The sequence below is a fragment of the Schistocerca nitens genome, chromosome 3, assembly GCF_023898315.1.
Source record: "Schistocerca nitens isolate TAMUIC-IGC-003100 chromosome 3, iqSchNite1.1, whole genome shotgun sequence".
NCBI lineage: Eukaryota > Metazoa > Arthropoda > Insecta > Orthoptera > Acrididae > Schistocerca > Schistocerca nitens.
Genome location: NC_064616.1, coordinates 634945650 through 634961994, shown reverse-complemented (window position 1 = coordinate 634961994; position 16345 = coordinate 634945650). Strand labels below are relative to the sequence as shown.

Sequence of the window (16345 nt, the reverse complement as noted above, 5' to 3'; positions counted from 1 at the left end):
CCCTTGTCGCAAAATGTAGAATATGAAATGTCTAAACATACTTTAAAATATGTGCCCACTAATCCATCAAAGTTACTACTCAGTTGCAGTTCAGTTGACAAGTGACATTTCATTTGTGCAATTCAATTCACGATAGAAAAATATTCACTATGAGGACTCAACTTCTGAACACATGCACAAAAACATGTTTTACCACACTACTTTCACATAAAAATTGCTCATCACTAACAAAAAGTACCACATAAACAGCCTAATAGACGTGCCCTTATTGGCAGTGTGTCAGAACATTGATCGTATTAACAGAGTTGGAATCTACTCCAGTTCACCTCCCACTTTCAGCCAAATGCTTAGCACAATGTACTCTCCTGACATAGAATTAAATTTAATGTTTCAACACTGTTAAAATTTTGTTCCTTTGTGGGTCCACAGCCTACAACAGACCATGTTTTCATTTGTTTAAAAATTGTGGTCTACTCGATTCCTTCATGGAAACATTGTTGTTATAAATATTACATTCTCTGCCTCATTTCCAATGTGTTCCACCTTTTATTACTGTTATTGTTATTCAAATGAGTGGCATGTCTAGAGGTGCCTTTAATTGGGCCATATTTTACAATGGTATTTCACCACAATAGTTTTGCTGTCAACACTGCTGAAATAGATGGCAATTTTGCAGTATGGCTGGCAATATTGAAGACTTTGCAATCTGTTGCAGGTAGCTGCCGACATACTGCCAGCATTGTCCACCAAGGACAGAGAATATCTCATACTGTCCTTGTCTGTAAACACTTCCCTCTCACTCTAACCTTTGTTTCATACTTATCTCACCGAGAGCGCCGCTGTCACGGGTCAGAGTGAAAAAAACATCAATTCTGTTTTGTTCGAAAGTTTCCGTGCGTAAAGAAAGGCACATTTCTTTAAGCTGTTTGGTGTTGTGAGTTTTTTATGTATGCACTGGAGAAGAGGACAAACAAGAGAATTATGAACTTTATATAAATGCGATTCAGCTACGGCCAGAGTTATGGGACATTGAAATTAATGTATACAAAGATCAAACTCTCGAAAAAAGAGAACAGTTGGCAACCTGTTGCTGCTGAACTCAGAACTGCACTTGATAAAGCACACAAAAACTTTCAAATCCTTCAAACCTATGCCAAATGTGAGGTAAAAATACTGGACAAGAAGATGGAAATCACAGGTGGTTCTTCATCCACAAGGTTTGCATTTCATACTACCTCAAGATGTAACTGAAGCAGGAATTGATAATGTAAATAGGGATATGCGCTGGTGAATAAAAATAAAATGAAATTTGTGTTCTTACTTCAAACTTCCATAAATGAACTCTTTCAGTCATACCAAACCACTGCAAACTTCTGGCACCACGAGGATTATTGACGAATACTGAACTTTAAACAGGTATATAAATTTCCATATGAATCATCAATGGCAAAAAACTGAAGGTACAAACTCTAGTCTCGACTCTCGGTCCAGCACACAGTTTTAATCTGCCAGGAAGTTTCAAACTCTATCATATTTGTATCGGTTTTAGCAATTCTCTGACAGATTGCTTGTACAGGATATTCAAAAAAGTGTTTTGATAGTCTGGTAAAATTCTGGAACAGGCATGTATCCAGCATTAGTTCACTAGTCCAATTTTCTGAAGCATTCTGCTTATTTAAAAAGAATGTGTCCACAAATCCTAATTTCTCTTGTTCTTTCTAACTGCATTCCTTTTGTAGTGTGAAAATAGGAGAGTTGCACTTACTTCCTAAAGCTCATGCTCATCCATTTTGTTGCAATAGTGTGGCCCCTTCTAAACACGTCTGGTCCAGAAATGTACTGCTGTGAACATTAATGGGCAAAAGTGGCTGGTAATGTTGCAGTACATGTGGCTGCAATTTGAGTGGCCACATTGTCGCTGGACAAAATTGTCAGAATATATTGTCAGCAATATGCACATAAATGTACCTTAATAATTTAAGAGTAGATTCAGCAAGGTTCACACGTCAATCATGACTTCTATTTAGTTTTTACAGCATTCACTACTCTTAAACATTGTGTTTGGACAGTTTTCTCAGTCATTTTTTTAAATTTTATACTAACATATTATTAAAATTTCTTGGATATCCAGTACACCAATGACAACCTACCTTTTTAGTAACACGAAAGACCTTTAAAGTAAATTATAAATAATAACTCTATACGAGGTAGCCTAAATTTCGCTATGTACTTGATTTTGTGCCACAAAGTTACAATACCTGTCAGAGACGGTTGCTGTACATCACTTGGGCTGTGATGCATCATAGGATTTGCAGTTGGTGATCCTCCCATAAGACACGGTGTATCCTTTACTGGTCCGCTGCTGGGGCAAGGAGGGATCATTACATTATTGCCATTGTTACTTGCTACAGAAGTACTACAGCTACTAGGGGCAGCATTGGTAATGTTTGTATTTGTGCTGCTTGTTGCAGTATTGTTGTTGCTTGTGCAGATGCCACTCGTACTGACAATTGGTGTACTGCTATTAGTGGGAGTAACACTGTTGTTGTTGCTTGTGGCATTACTGTTGTTAGCATTGTTGTTGTTGCTGGCCCCATTATTGCCACTGCTGCCACTGTTGGCACCACCCATTCCAGAGCCACTGGTAACACTGCTGTTGCCAACAGTACTACTCACAGTATTGCCAGCACATGTACTCTGTAAAAGACATAACAATTTATTTCACTAACATTGCTTCAACAAATCACTCATATTCAGCTTACAAATCAATATTTGTTCCGATTCTATTTTATTTATCTTTTGTTTGTTCTTCAAGATATTCATAAGAATGGAAATTAGCACAGTTATATTGCACTGCGTAAATGAACTAAAGTGTATCATAATTAGGCTTGATGGGGTACAAATGTTAATAGCCAGTATCAATGCCAAAGGATCTTTGCTATAACAATTGAAACAAGGGGTTGAACATCATACAGAAATATAAATATTCCTTACACTTTTCTTCAATAACTTACATAAGCAACAGATCCACTGAGTCAAAGGCACATACATCTCACTTGATGGAATCACGGATTTGCTTAATTGGACTGAGGTCATGGGACCTGAGTGGAGCACACAAGCACCACCATGTCCATGGAACATTCCTCAAACAATTTTGACACTTTTCAGGACAGAGAGGGTGGTGCATTGTCTTGATCAAGGTACAGATAGACTACAAGAGCTGTACTCTAATAAAATGATGCAAATGATCCAACAGTAGGTTCCTCTGTCATTCCACGGTAGGACACGATGGTCGATATATAAGGGCCTCTTTCACCCCTGTAAATATCCGCCATATGAGACACCCACAAAGCCCCTCCTTGAATGGTGTCCTGTTGCTAACCAGGATGCATAGCCTTGCATGGTTTTTTATGTAATCATACTCCATTACCTGCATGTACCAACATGCACCCTCAGTCTAGCAACTTCTTCCCATATTTCGTGTTTTCAATGGCACTGTTCCCACACTCATATTATCTGTAGTAGGAACATTCTTGTAGAATGTAAATACTTTTGGATTGAAGAAGACCACTCACTGAAAAGCAGAAGTGTTGAGTTGTCGATAGGCACACGCCAAAGAAAGAAAACTTCCTTTGATGAGCTAGAGTAACTAACTAACTAACCAACCAACTCACACACAACTATGCACCTAAATGGTCCCAGCTGAAATAACAGTGGCAATGCTATTTTTCAGCACAGGGACTGGTTGTGGTGGAGGCAATGTCAGGCGGAGCAGGTAGAGGGACAGGGAGGCACGAGGCAGGAAGAAGGACTAGGGGTGGGTGGCTAGCACTTCAGAGGCACGCCAGCTTGCCGGCTAGGAATGCAGGAGGGAGGGGTGGTGTGTATATGGACCGGCACGATTGTAGTGGCTGGTGGGATGCAGTACACGTTGAAGGTGACATGGGGACGTGAACTGGGAGGGGGTGAAAGGACAAAGGTAGGGCAAAACGTTGGGTGGGTGACACAAGGATAATGGGTTATCTGAGAGTGAGGTCAGGATGATTATGTAGTAGAGGGCATGTTGTAAGAATAACTTCCACCTGCGAATATCAGAGATGTTGGCAGTGGAGGGAAGGATCAGATGGCTCAGGTCGTGTAGCAGCCAATGAAACTGAGCATGTTATGCCACCAAGAGGTCAACTTTGTTCTTGACAACAGTTTGGCAGTAGCCATTCATCCTGGTTGACACATGGCTGGCAGTTATACCAGCATAAAAAGCTGTGCAGTGTTTGCAGCAGAGTTGATGTATAACATGGCTGCTTTCGCAGGTGGCCCGGCCTCTGACAGGGTGTGATAAGCCTGTGATAGTACTGGAGTAGGAGGTACTGGGTTGGTGGACTGAGCAGGTCTTGCACCTTGGTCTACCACAGGGATAATATCTCTGTGTCAAGGGGTTGGGAGTACAAGTGGAATAGGAAGGGACTGGGATGCTGTATAGGATGGGTGGACGATGGAACATCACTTTAGGAGGGGTGGGAAGGATCTTGGGTTGGATGTTCATCATTTCAAGATCGGATGAAAGATAATCAAAGCACTGGCAAAGGATGTGGTTCAGTTGTTGCTGTCCAGGGTGATATTGGGTGACAAGGGGGCACTCTTTTGTAGCTGATTCTTGGGGATGGTGGGAGAACTGGGGGTGTGTTAGGATATGACACAGGAAGTATGTTTGTGGACTAAGTTTGGAGGGCATTACCTGTCTGTGAAGAACTTTGCGAGGCCCTCAGCATACTGGGCAAGGGAGTTCTCGTCTCTATAGATACATTGTCCACAGATGGCTAAGTTCTATGGAAGTGTGGGAGCAATGTTTAGGTGTGGAAGGGATGGCAGTTGTCGAACTGCAGGTACCGGTGGTAATTAGTGGGTTCAATGTGGACAGAGGTGTGGATGGAAAGGTAAAGGTCAATGTCCAGGAAGGTGGTGCGTTAGGTGGAGGAGGGTCCGGTGATGCAGGTGGTAGAAAAGGTGTTGGGTTTGTGAAAGAAGATGGATAGCATGTCTTGGTCCTGAGTCCACATCATGAAGATATCATCAATGAACCATATGTTGGGGAGTTTTGGTAGGCTAGGAAGGTTTCCTCTAGGTGGACCATAAACAGGTTGACATAAGAGGGCACCATGCAGGTATCCATGACTTACCATGGATTTGTTTGCACACTTTCCCTTCAGAGGAAAAGCAGTTGTGGATCAGGATATGTGGTAAGGTGTATAAGGAATGATATGGTGAGTTTGGAGTCTGAAGGACATTGGGAAAGGTAGTGTTCGATACCGGTGAGGCCATGCACATGAGGGATATTGGTGTATATGGAGGATAGTGGTGAGGTCATGGGCATGAGGGGTGTTGGTGTATATGAAGGTCAGTGGCAAGGCCATGGGCATGAGGAATGTCGGTGTATATGGAGATATCAACACTGATGAGCAGGGATCCTGGAGGTAAAGGGGTGGGGATGGTGGAAACTCAGTGAAGGAAGTGCTTAGTATCTTTGATGTGAGAGGCTAAATTTTGGGCAATTGATTGGAGGTGTTGGTCAACGAGAGTGGAAATTCAGCTATGATGGGGCATCCAGTGTTGTTGGGGTGAGGAGGGAGATGGACTCAGGTGAGAGGTTCTGGGAAGGGTCTATAGATTTCAGCAGGGATTGAAGGTTATGTTGGACGCTTGAGATGGGATCACTCTGGCAGAGCTTGTGGGTGGAGTCGTCAAACAGTTGGCAGAGGCCTTCTGTCAGGTAGTCGCTGTGACTCATCACAACAGTGGTGGAGCCTTTGTCCGTAGGAAGGATGATTAGATCTGGATCTGTTTTCGAGTTGTTTATGGGTGTCTTTTCTTCTGCCAAAAGGTTAGTACTCTTAGGACCTGAGGAAGTATGGTGAGGCGAAGTTGGAGGTAAGGAATTCCTGGAAGCTGACCAGAGTTAGTTAGGCAGGAGAGGAACAATCATGATTGGCTGGTGGTATGAATTGGGAGAGGCAAGGTTCCAAGTTGGCATGAGGTTGGCTTCAGTTGGAGGGATTGTGGCAAAGAAGAGTTTCCAATGTAGGGTTTGGGAGAAAGGGAGAGTAGGTCTTTGGCAAGTCCAACATGGTTAAAACTGGGTGTAGGACTGAAGGTTCTGTAGGACTGTTGTTTTCAGTGGAGATGTCAACAATATTGTTTTTGGTTTGCTTGTTTTCTGGGTGTTGTGGTTGTTGGGAGGGAGATTTGGAAGATGTGGTACAATGATGAGGTCAAGCTAGGCAGGGTCTGGATGCTAAGTGGGGTTGATGAGGGATTCATTGTATGCAGGATGGGTGTTGATGGACAGTGATGTCCCAAGGTGGGAGTAGAATGTCGACAGGTTGGACAGTTTATGGAGGTGGTGTATAGAATGCAACCCCAGGTGTTGGAGTGCAAAGATTTCCATTTCAGAGATTTTAATACATAGTGAGAATTGCACAGTGACACTACCTTGTAGAGGAAATAGAGGTGGTTCTGGAACGCATGTGCCATGTAGACGTATTTTGCAGTACCTGATTCCTGAGGATAGGGACTGATGGAAACTGAAAAGGTGAAGGTTGTTGTGAAAGAAAGTGTGAGACACAGAGAAGGGGTTCTTTATGGTTAGGCCATTGGAGTGAGGGGGAGTGGGGACTGAAAGGTTGAGACAGCATTTAAAGAACACGATGTGGGACTGGGTTTTAGTCAGGGAAAGGGATACATATCTGAACTAGTGCAGAGAGATTGAACATAATACAGTCTAGCCATCCTTGGATGACGTATCTGCAGGGATGATAATTCCCTTGCCCCACATATAAATGCTTCACAAAGGCTTTCCCACAGAGGCAATACCCTCTAAACCTAGTCCACAAACAGATTTCCCTTGCCATATCCTAACACATCCCCAGTCCCCCAACCATACTCATGAAACAGCTACAAAAAGACTTCCCCCTCATCACACATCACCACCCTGGACAGGAACAACTGAACCACACCCTTTGACACAGCTTTCACTATCTCTCATTCTGCCCTGAAATGAGGGAACTCCTCCTAAAGTGATGTTCCATCACCCACCCAACCTACACAGCATCCTAGTCCATTTCTTTGCCTCTTCCACTCCCAATCCCTTGAACAGAGATAATATCCCTGTGGCAGACAGAAGTGCAAGACCAGCCCAATCCATCCACCCAGCACCTCCTACTCCAGTCCTGTCACAGCCTTTGGGCCAAAACACACTATCCATATTCCTTCACAAACTCAATACCTTTTCTGTCACCCACTTCACCTGGGCCTCCTCTACCTAACGCACCAACTTCCTGGGCGTTGACTTCTACCTCTCTTATGGCGCCATCCACACCTCTGTCCACATTAAACCTCATGAAGGCCTTCACACACAGGCAATCCCCTTCAAACATAGTCCACAATCAGATTTCCTGTTCCATATCCTAACACATTCCCAGTCCTCCCACCATCCCTAAGAGCCACCTACAAAAGAGCATCCCCATCACCCAATATCATCCCGGACAGGAACAGCTGAACCATATCCTTTGCCACGGCTTTGATTATGTGTCATTCTGTCTTGAAATGAAGGACAATCTCCCCAGCATCCTTCCCACCCTTCCTAAGGTGATGTTACATCACCCACCCAACGTACACAGCATCCTAATCCATCCCTGTGCCACTCACACTCGCAACCCCTTGACAAGGTGTTGGGAGAGGCAGACCAAGGTGCAAGACCTGCTCAATCTACCCACCCAGCACCTCATACTCCAGTCCTGTCACATGTTTATCCTACCCCATCAGAGGCCAGGCCACCTGTGAAAGCAACTCTGTTGCAAACACTGCTCAGTTTTTTGTGTTGGTATGACTACCACCCAGCTGTCCACCAGGATGAATGGGCACCACCCAATTGTTGTCAAGAACAAAGTTGACCACCCAGTGGCACAACATGCAGCTGAGCACAAAATGCTAAATTTCATAGGCTGCTACACAACCTGAGCTACCTGGATCCTTCCCTCCACCATCAGCTTCTCTGAACTACACAGGTGAAAATCTATGGTGACTCACTGACCCTGCACCCTCCACCCAACAGTCTGCCCTTCCTTTATCCTGTCAAACACTCCCAATTCCCATCCCCATATTGCCCATGTGCCACTTCCCACTGGCCGCTACAGTCGTGCCGGACCATACACCTGTCACACATCCCTCCTGCATTCCTAGCTGGCAAACCCTCGGCCTCTCTCCGAGCCACTAGCTGCCTGCCCCTAGTCCTTCTCCCGCCTCCCTCTACCCACCACATCTGACACTGCCTCCACAACAATCAGTCCATCTGCCAAAAAATAGCAGAGGCACTGTTAGTTCAGTTACCAAGATATAGGGGCATAGGTGTGTGTATGCATGTGTATGATTGTGTACTTTAGTCTAGCTCATCAAAGGATAACTACAAAAGCTAGCAAGTTTTCTTTCATTTGTGTGTGCCTATCGACAACTCAACTCTTCTGCTTTTCAGTGAATGGTCTCCTTTAATCCAAAAGTATTTTCATGTTAGCATCTGTAACATGCAATGAGTCAAGTACACGTGTGGAGCAGTTGTATCTGTACCCCAGTGCAAGGAGGCAGATCTAAAAAGCATCTGCGTTCAGTGGTTGTTATTGCCCACCACTGCACTGATAAATGTTTTGTCTCTCTAATTTTTTTCTTTCCGCTACTGTGGCTCATCTACCATTGTCCATGATCCTTTCCCTCAGAATCAGGGCCCACACAGTATGCTCTTCAAACAGCACCATGTGAAAAGTCTAGTGGGTCAATAACCTAAGAGATATTTAGTGCTATGCATTATCATGTACCCCCTATATGGACACAATTAAATGCACTGCACATTGCGTGCATTGGCCACCCTACACTTCACTTTCATACTGACACACAAGACTAAGTCTGATCACATTCCAATCACTTGACACAACAAATTACACTAGACTATCACTAAGCTGACCAGCTGTCACACATATGGGTACTGGACTAGCAAAAGAGCCAGATTATTGAGAGTGACTGAAATTTAGTTTAAAAACATTGGAACTATACTTTTTTAAATCCATCGATACATTAATTTTCACAGAAAACTTAGTCTGTGAGTGTGTACATATACTGTAGTATCACAGTATTATGAAACATGTCTCAAGATTTTAGTTCTTGCACTGATGATAAGCGACGGAAGTACACTTTATCATGCAACTGCTTTATAAGCATTATATTGGTACTGCATATATCTGGCTTTGGTGTAATGAACTCCACGAAGATGTCTACTGCTTCAACATCAGCACTGAAAGAAATCTCCATGCTCTCTCCTCCTATGTCCTGTTCTTCACCACTGATTTCCTGCATGCTTTTGATTATTTCTTCGTCTAGCTCAAATTTTCCCCTTTTAGCCACTTAGCATCATCATCATTAATTTTTCCTCCTTCTGGAAGCTTGTTGAATATGTCAGTGTATAAAGTGTCAGCATTTGATGATTTTGAATTGACCGGCTCATTGCTGTTGCTCAACATAGTTTCCAACTCTGTATCAATGGATGTTCAAGCTTTTCTCCAGCTCTCCATTATGTTAGCATTCTCCAGTGTTAGCCTCTGTTTCTGCTGTTTGGAAAACAAAATGACTTAAGCTGATTGCATCCAACACCTTCAGCATAGCATTGATAGAGTCTTTTCACATTCATTCTGCAAGGGAGTAGTAGTGCATAACCTGATTCCAAAATTCCCTGGTCAGTGGGTTAGTGTTCTGTGTTTCCTTTTATAAGCCATGATACTGAACTGTACACTGGGTGAAAGAAAGAGTGCATGTATACCATTGGACTATAGACTCGCATCAGAAGGATGACTGACAGCAATGTCAGTTACAAGGATAGCTCTCAGTGTAAGCTTTTTCTTTCAGCACTTTTTCTCACAGCTGGCACAAATGTTTCGTAGAACCACTGACATAATATTTCTTTTTCCATCCATGCTTTCTTCTGAGCACAATATTGCAACAGTAGTTTATCTCTGTCACTGTGTTGAAAGCAATGTGAATGTTAGATTTTGACAATCACCATGAACAGTAGTTCATGACTTGCATTTCCGTTACAACATGCCATTAACGTTGTGCACCATTTCTGTTATTTGTACCCATGAGATTCCTTCTTGTTCTTGGCAACTAATGTTTCTGAACGAAACACTTCGTAAAAGATGCTAGTTTCATTGGCATTGTACATAGCATCAGTAGTAAAATCTTCTCCCTATATTATATTATCTTCTGTATCTTCTCCACAGACTCTTTGTATCTTCCTTGTTAGCCAAGTGACTTTTTCCAGTGCATTGTACATAGTATCAGTAGCAAAATCTTCTACCTATATTATCTTCCGTATCTTCTTCACAAACTCTTTGTATCTTTCTTTTTAGCCAAGCGACTTTTTCCGGTGACTGTCAGCAGCCACATGCCTTGCCATTTGCTCCAGTTTGATAGCAAACCCTTGCCTGCAGCAAACAAGTTACTGGCACCAAGTTGTGTGTTAAATGCAACTGCTGTTTCCTTTATTATTGGATCACTGACTGGAATTCCTTTGCTGTGTTGTTTTATGGACCATCTGCACAGAGTAATGTCCAGTTCTTCATTCTCTCTCTACAGCATAACCTTCCGTTTTCCCAGCATACTCTCCATTTGGGTCATGTACTGTCGAATAATGTGTTGTTTCTTTTTTATGTCGTAAATGGCTCTAAGCACTATGGGACTTAACATATGAGGTCATCAGTCCCCAAGACTTAGAACTACTTAAACCTAACTAACCTAAGGACATCACACACATCCATGCCCGAGGCAGGATTCAAATCTGCGACCGTAGCAACAGCGCGCTTCCTGACTGAAGCGTCTGGAACTGCTCGGCCACAGCGGCTGGCGTTATGTCATGAATAGTTGAACATCTGACACTGTACTCAGCAGTAATGGTCATTTATGTTAGAAAGACTGGAGGCGCAATGTGGGCTAGATTAATGAAAAGCCGGTCTACTGAAGACTGGATTAGCGAGAGTTTAGCATATTCTATTTGCCACAGAGACAGAAGAACTCTTTTTCCAGCACTGCAGTTTTTTCTAAACCAGTTGCTTATTAATGTAATATGCACTCCACTGAAATGTCTGTCTCTCTGGAACTAGTATATTATAATCTCTGTTAATTGCTCTAGCAGTACGCATCCTAGTATAATACCTTACACAGATACATCAAAATATGTTCATCCCACACAAATGACAGATGATAATACAGCACCTAATTCACCTGTTGAGAGTCAAGTAAAGTGACATCACTTGTAAACTGCTTTACTTACAAGACGAATACAACTCCACAATGATTCACTGAGTCCAGGATCATTCACCAGTACTCACAGAAAACAAAAATCAAGGCAATTAATGGCAAAGGCTGCCTCAGTTGAGATGCTTAAATGTGATATTTGCTTGGAATTCATTTGTCTTAGTAAAACAGAGGCTCTCAAAAATCCAGTCTCCGGAGTAGATGAATTCAGATCTCGGACGTACATTGTACCCTGGAGTGTAAGGTGTATATGCTGATCTTCACCTCTCCGATGTTTTCATTACACCTCCAGTTCAATAACCCACTGGATCCAAAATGGGGCAAATGGCTCTGAGCACTTTGGGACTTAACATCTATGGTCATCAGTCCCCTAGAACTTAGAACTACTTAAACCTAACTAACCTAAGGACATCACACACATCCATGCCCGAGGCAGGATTCGAACCTGCAACCGTAGCAGTCGCGCGGCTCCGGACTGAGCGCCTAGAACCGCTAGACCACCGCGGCCAGCAAACCCACTGGATCCCAGTAGTTCCTACACATCACCCCTCCAATACTTAGTCAGGATGTGTAGTGGTTAAGACACTGCACTCACATCGAATGCTTTATTTCTTATGACGTCAAGTTTGATGAGATGAAACTTCCTGGCAGATTAAAACTGTGTGCCGGACCGAGACTCGAACTCGGGACCTTTGCCTTAAGCGGGCAAGTGCTCCACCAACTGAGTTACCCAAGCACCCAAGCTTGGGTAGCTCAGTTGGTAGAGCACTTGCCCGCTTAAGGCAAAGGTCCCGAGTTCGAGTCTCGGTCCGGCACACAGTTTTAATCTGCCAGGAAGTTTCATATCAGCGCACACTCCGCTGCAGAGTGAAAATCTCATTCTGGAAGTTTGATGAGACATTATTCTTGTAAAACAATAAATGGGTAGTCAATATCGCAGGAATTCTTTTTATTCCTTGACTATCGGTTTCAGCGAAACTAAAGCCACCATCATCGGATCTTAGGACACATACAGGTCATAACATCAAGGCAAACAATGGTGACATTAATAGTTGCCTATAACACGCAGGCCTTCCAAAATTGTCTTGAGTAGCACATAGGTGTCCAAGAGAGATGACATCATAAATGTTAAGTGTCTCCATCACACGCAAGCACACGCTAGGTACCTCTCTTGGACGCCTATGTGCTACTCACGACAATTTTGTAAGGCCTGAGTGTTATAGGCATCTATTAATATCACCATTGTTTGCCTTGATGTTGTAACCTGTATGTGTCCTAAGGTCCGACGATGGCGGCTTTAGTTTCACCGAAACCTGTAATCATGGAATAAAAAGAATCCCTGTGATCTTGGCTACCGTTTATTGTTTTAGAAGCACCTAGATCGCTCCCACATGAGCACAATGTGTTTCCTACAAAAAAGACGTTATTCTCTTACTTTCTTTTCTTCCCTCCCATATATCAGTGCCACCTGTCACATCTAGTTATAAGCTCTCCAATACGCTGACAGTCTTATCAAAGCCTCTGCAGACAGACTTGGCTCAAAATCACATCCCCACACTCCCACCACAATGGACCCTACTCCCGATTGTTAAACAATACCAGCAGTCTATATGGTATTACAACAAAAAAGCAATTGCAAGAACATTCAACATCAAATTGTAGTTCCCAACAGGTTTGAACTCTCAGTTAAGGGCTATTAGGCACAATGCTATCAACTTAAACAATAGTTTCACAATCTACACTACTGGAAATGGAAAAAAGAACACATTGACACCGGTGTGTCAGACCCACCATACTTGCTCCGGACACTGCGAGAGGGCTGTACAAGCAATGATCACACGCACGGCACAGCGGACACACCAGGAACCGCGGTGTTGGCCGTCGAATGGCGCTAGCTGCGCAGCATTTGTGCACCGCCGCCGTCAGTGTCAGCCAGTTTGCCGTGGCATATGGAGCTCCATCGCAGTCTTTAACACTGGTAGCATGCCGCGACAGTGTGGACGTGAACCGTATGTGCAGTTGACGGACTTTGAGCGAGGGCGTATAGTGGGCATGCGGGAGGCCGGGTGGACATACTGCTGAATTGCTCAACACGTGGGGCGTGAGGTCTCCACAGTACATCGATGTTGTCGCCAGTGGTCGGCGGAAGGTGCACGTGCCCGTCGACCTGGGACCGGACCGCAGCGACGCACGGATGCACGCCAAGACCGTAGGATCCTACGCAGTGCCGTAGGGGACCGCACCGCCACTTCCCAGCAAATTAGGGACACTGTTGCTCCTGCGGTATCGGCGAGGACCATTCGCAACCGTCTCCATGAAGCTGGGCTATGGTCCCGCACACCGTTAGGCCGTCTTCCGCTCACGCCCCAACATCGTGCAGCCCGCCTCCAGTAGTGTCGCGACAGGCGTGAATGGAGGGACGAATGGAGACGTGTCGTCTTCAGCGATGAGAGTCGCTTCTGCCTTGGTGCCAATGATGGTCGTATGCGTGTTTGGCGCCGTGCAGGTGAGCGCCACAATCAGGACTGCATACGACCAAGGCACACAGGGCCAACACCCGGCATCATGGTGTGGGGAGCGATCTCCTACACTGGCCGTACACCACTGGTGATCGTCGAGGGGACACTGAATAGTGCACGGTACATCCAAACCGTCATCGAACCCATCGTTCTACCATTCCTAGACCGGCAAGGGAACTTGCTGTTCCAACAGGACAATGCACGTCCGCATGTACCCCGCGCCACCCAACGTGCTCTAGAAGGTGTAAGTCAACTACCCTGGCCAGCAAGATCTCTGGATCTGTCCCCCATTGAGCATGTTTGGGACTGGATGAAGCGTCGTCTCACGCGGTCTGCACGTCCAGCACGAACGCTGGTCCAACTGAGGCGCCAGGTGGAAATGGCATGGCAAGCCGTTCCACAGGACTACATCCAGCATCTCTACGATCGTCTCTATGGGAGAATAGCAGCCTGCATTGCTGCGAAAGGTGGATATACACTGTACTAGTGCCGACATTGTGCATGCTCTGTTGCCTGTGTCTATGTGCCTGTGCTTCTGTCAGTGTGATCATGTGATGTATCTGACCCCAGGAATGTGGCAATAAAGTTTCCCCTTCCTGAGACAATTAATTCACGGTGTTCTTATTTCAATTTCCAGGAGTGTATATCATATATGTACCTCCTTCTTAATGAAGTCAGATGCTCTGCATCACACTGACCCGTAAACACACATCAATCAAGGATGCAACCTTCCCAGCCGCAATGTCTGCAAGTCTCAAACATCTCTCATCTCTTATCGAGCAAGATGATGCAATGGTAAGACAATGGATTTGCACTATGAAGAAAAGCAGTTGAACTCATCATCCAGTTATTTACATTTAGGTTTTCTGTGGTTTCCCAAAATCGTTTACAACAAATACTAGAACTGTTCCCTTCGAAAGAGGCAGTTGATTTCTTTCCTCATTCTGAGTTTATACTTAGTCTCGCAAGCCCTCTTTGTCAACAGGATGTTAATCCCTACTCTTTCTTCCTTCAAACCCCACTTCCTCTTCTTCCACATGTATGAATTTCTGAAGAGACAGTCAGAAACAGAAATGAGTCCCTATTAGGGGCATGCCTCAGCACAGTTATTTGACAGAATAGAGGAACAGATGTATGACGTGTGGCAGAGAGACAGAGATCAAACTGATGCCATTGCAGTATATTCTCATTTACTGCATAAATTTCATCATATATTCAACTTTGTCTGTGGACACCACAGAAACAGCACTCAACATAGAGGTACCTACTTAGAATGTTGGTTGTACAAGGATATTTTTGTATCTTGAATAAGGCTGTCAGATGGTGAAGAGGCGTAAGGTATACAGTTCCTGAACAGAGTATTGTTGTCAACATCCTGTATTAGATGCCAAGTGAGGAAATTTTCCACTTAGCAGATCCTTTGGTAGCTTTTGCAATGGGCACACTAAATGCTGATAACAATAGTAAGTTCTGTAATTTCTCTTCCTTTAATTAATACCATTATTCATGACAATGAAACACAATAGTGCACTTCACACACATCCACTAGAGTGAACAACACTACACACTAACATTTTTGTCACTGTATCATCCACAGATTGAGGTAAGGTAGTGGTAAACAGTCTTCACCTGAACCTTACCAATAGCGGTGAGGGTTCTCCTACAATGTAATCACAGGGAAGTCATGGAGTATGTGATTATTAAGTGATAACATTTTCCCTTTACTTGGCTGTAAATACAAAGCAAAATCTCTACATCTCACACAATCAGCTGATTTTGGCCTCTCTGGTCATTTACAAGTCATCAATATGTGCAGTGTAATGTTCAGGTTACACAATGTCACTATAACTGGTTTTGCACTGATCCATCAAGCTACAAAATAGTAATGAGTACCACAATGCTACTGTATTTAATTGTTTATTTTTAAGCGCAATAATAACATGATAGATAGTAGTGCCCCCTCAAATGGATAAAAGTTATTTTATTTGATAGCTTAAGTGGACACAAGTCAAATTTATTTCTTATTCTTTTCAAACTAAATGTCGGTGTCGGTAATTATCAAGATAAGAATTTATCCAGATGGCTATTGTAATTAAACTGACAGACAAAAAAATCACTACACCAAGGAGTTGTGCAACATAAACGAAAATTGGTAGGCATGTTTCATTGTCTGAAAGATGACGTCTATTCAAATTTCGCACCAGTCGCATAAGAGGATGCAAATCAGGTTTGCTTTAAATACATACCGTAACAGTTGTGAGCATTAGTTACTTCTGAGACAGGATGTGGTGAGTTGATGTTAGTCAAGCATGCCTTTAACGTGACAAAGATGCCATTATCAACACTTCTCTGAGTTCGAACGAGGTTGTGTAATAGGGCTACAAGAAGCCGAATGTTCCTTCTGCGACATTGAGGAATGACTCAGCAGAATGTAGCCACTGTACACGATTGCTGGCAGTGCTGGTCACGAAAATGTA

At 43.8% G+C, this 16345-nt stretch overlaps 1 protein-coding gene across 1 annotated transcript in view; it reads right to left on the bottom strand.

Moving 5' to 3' along the window:
* LOC126248588 (protein BCL9 homolog) overlaps nt 1–16345 on the bottom strand; it is a 92105-nt gene that overhangs the window by 30510 nt on the left and 45250 nt on the right. The window contains exon 6 of the mRNA XM_049949700.1: nt 2259–2697. Coding sequence (XP_049805657.1) covers nt 2259–2697 — 439 coding nt within the window. The remainder of the gene's footprint in view (nt 1–2258; nt 2698–16345) is intronic.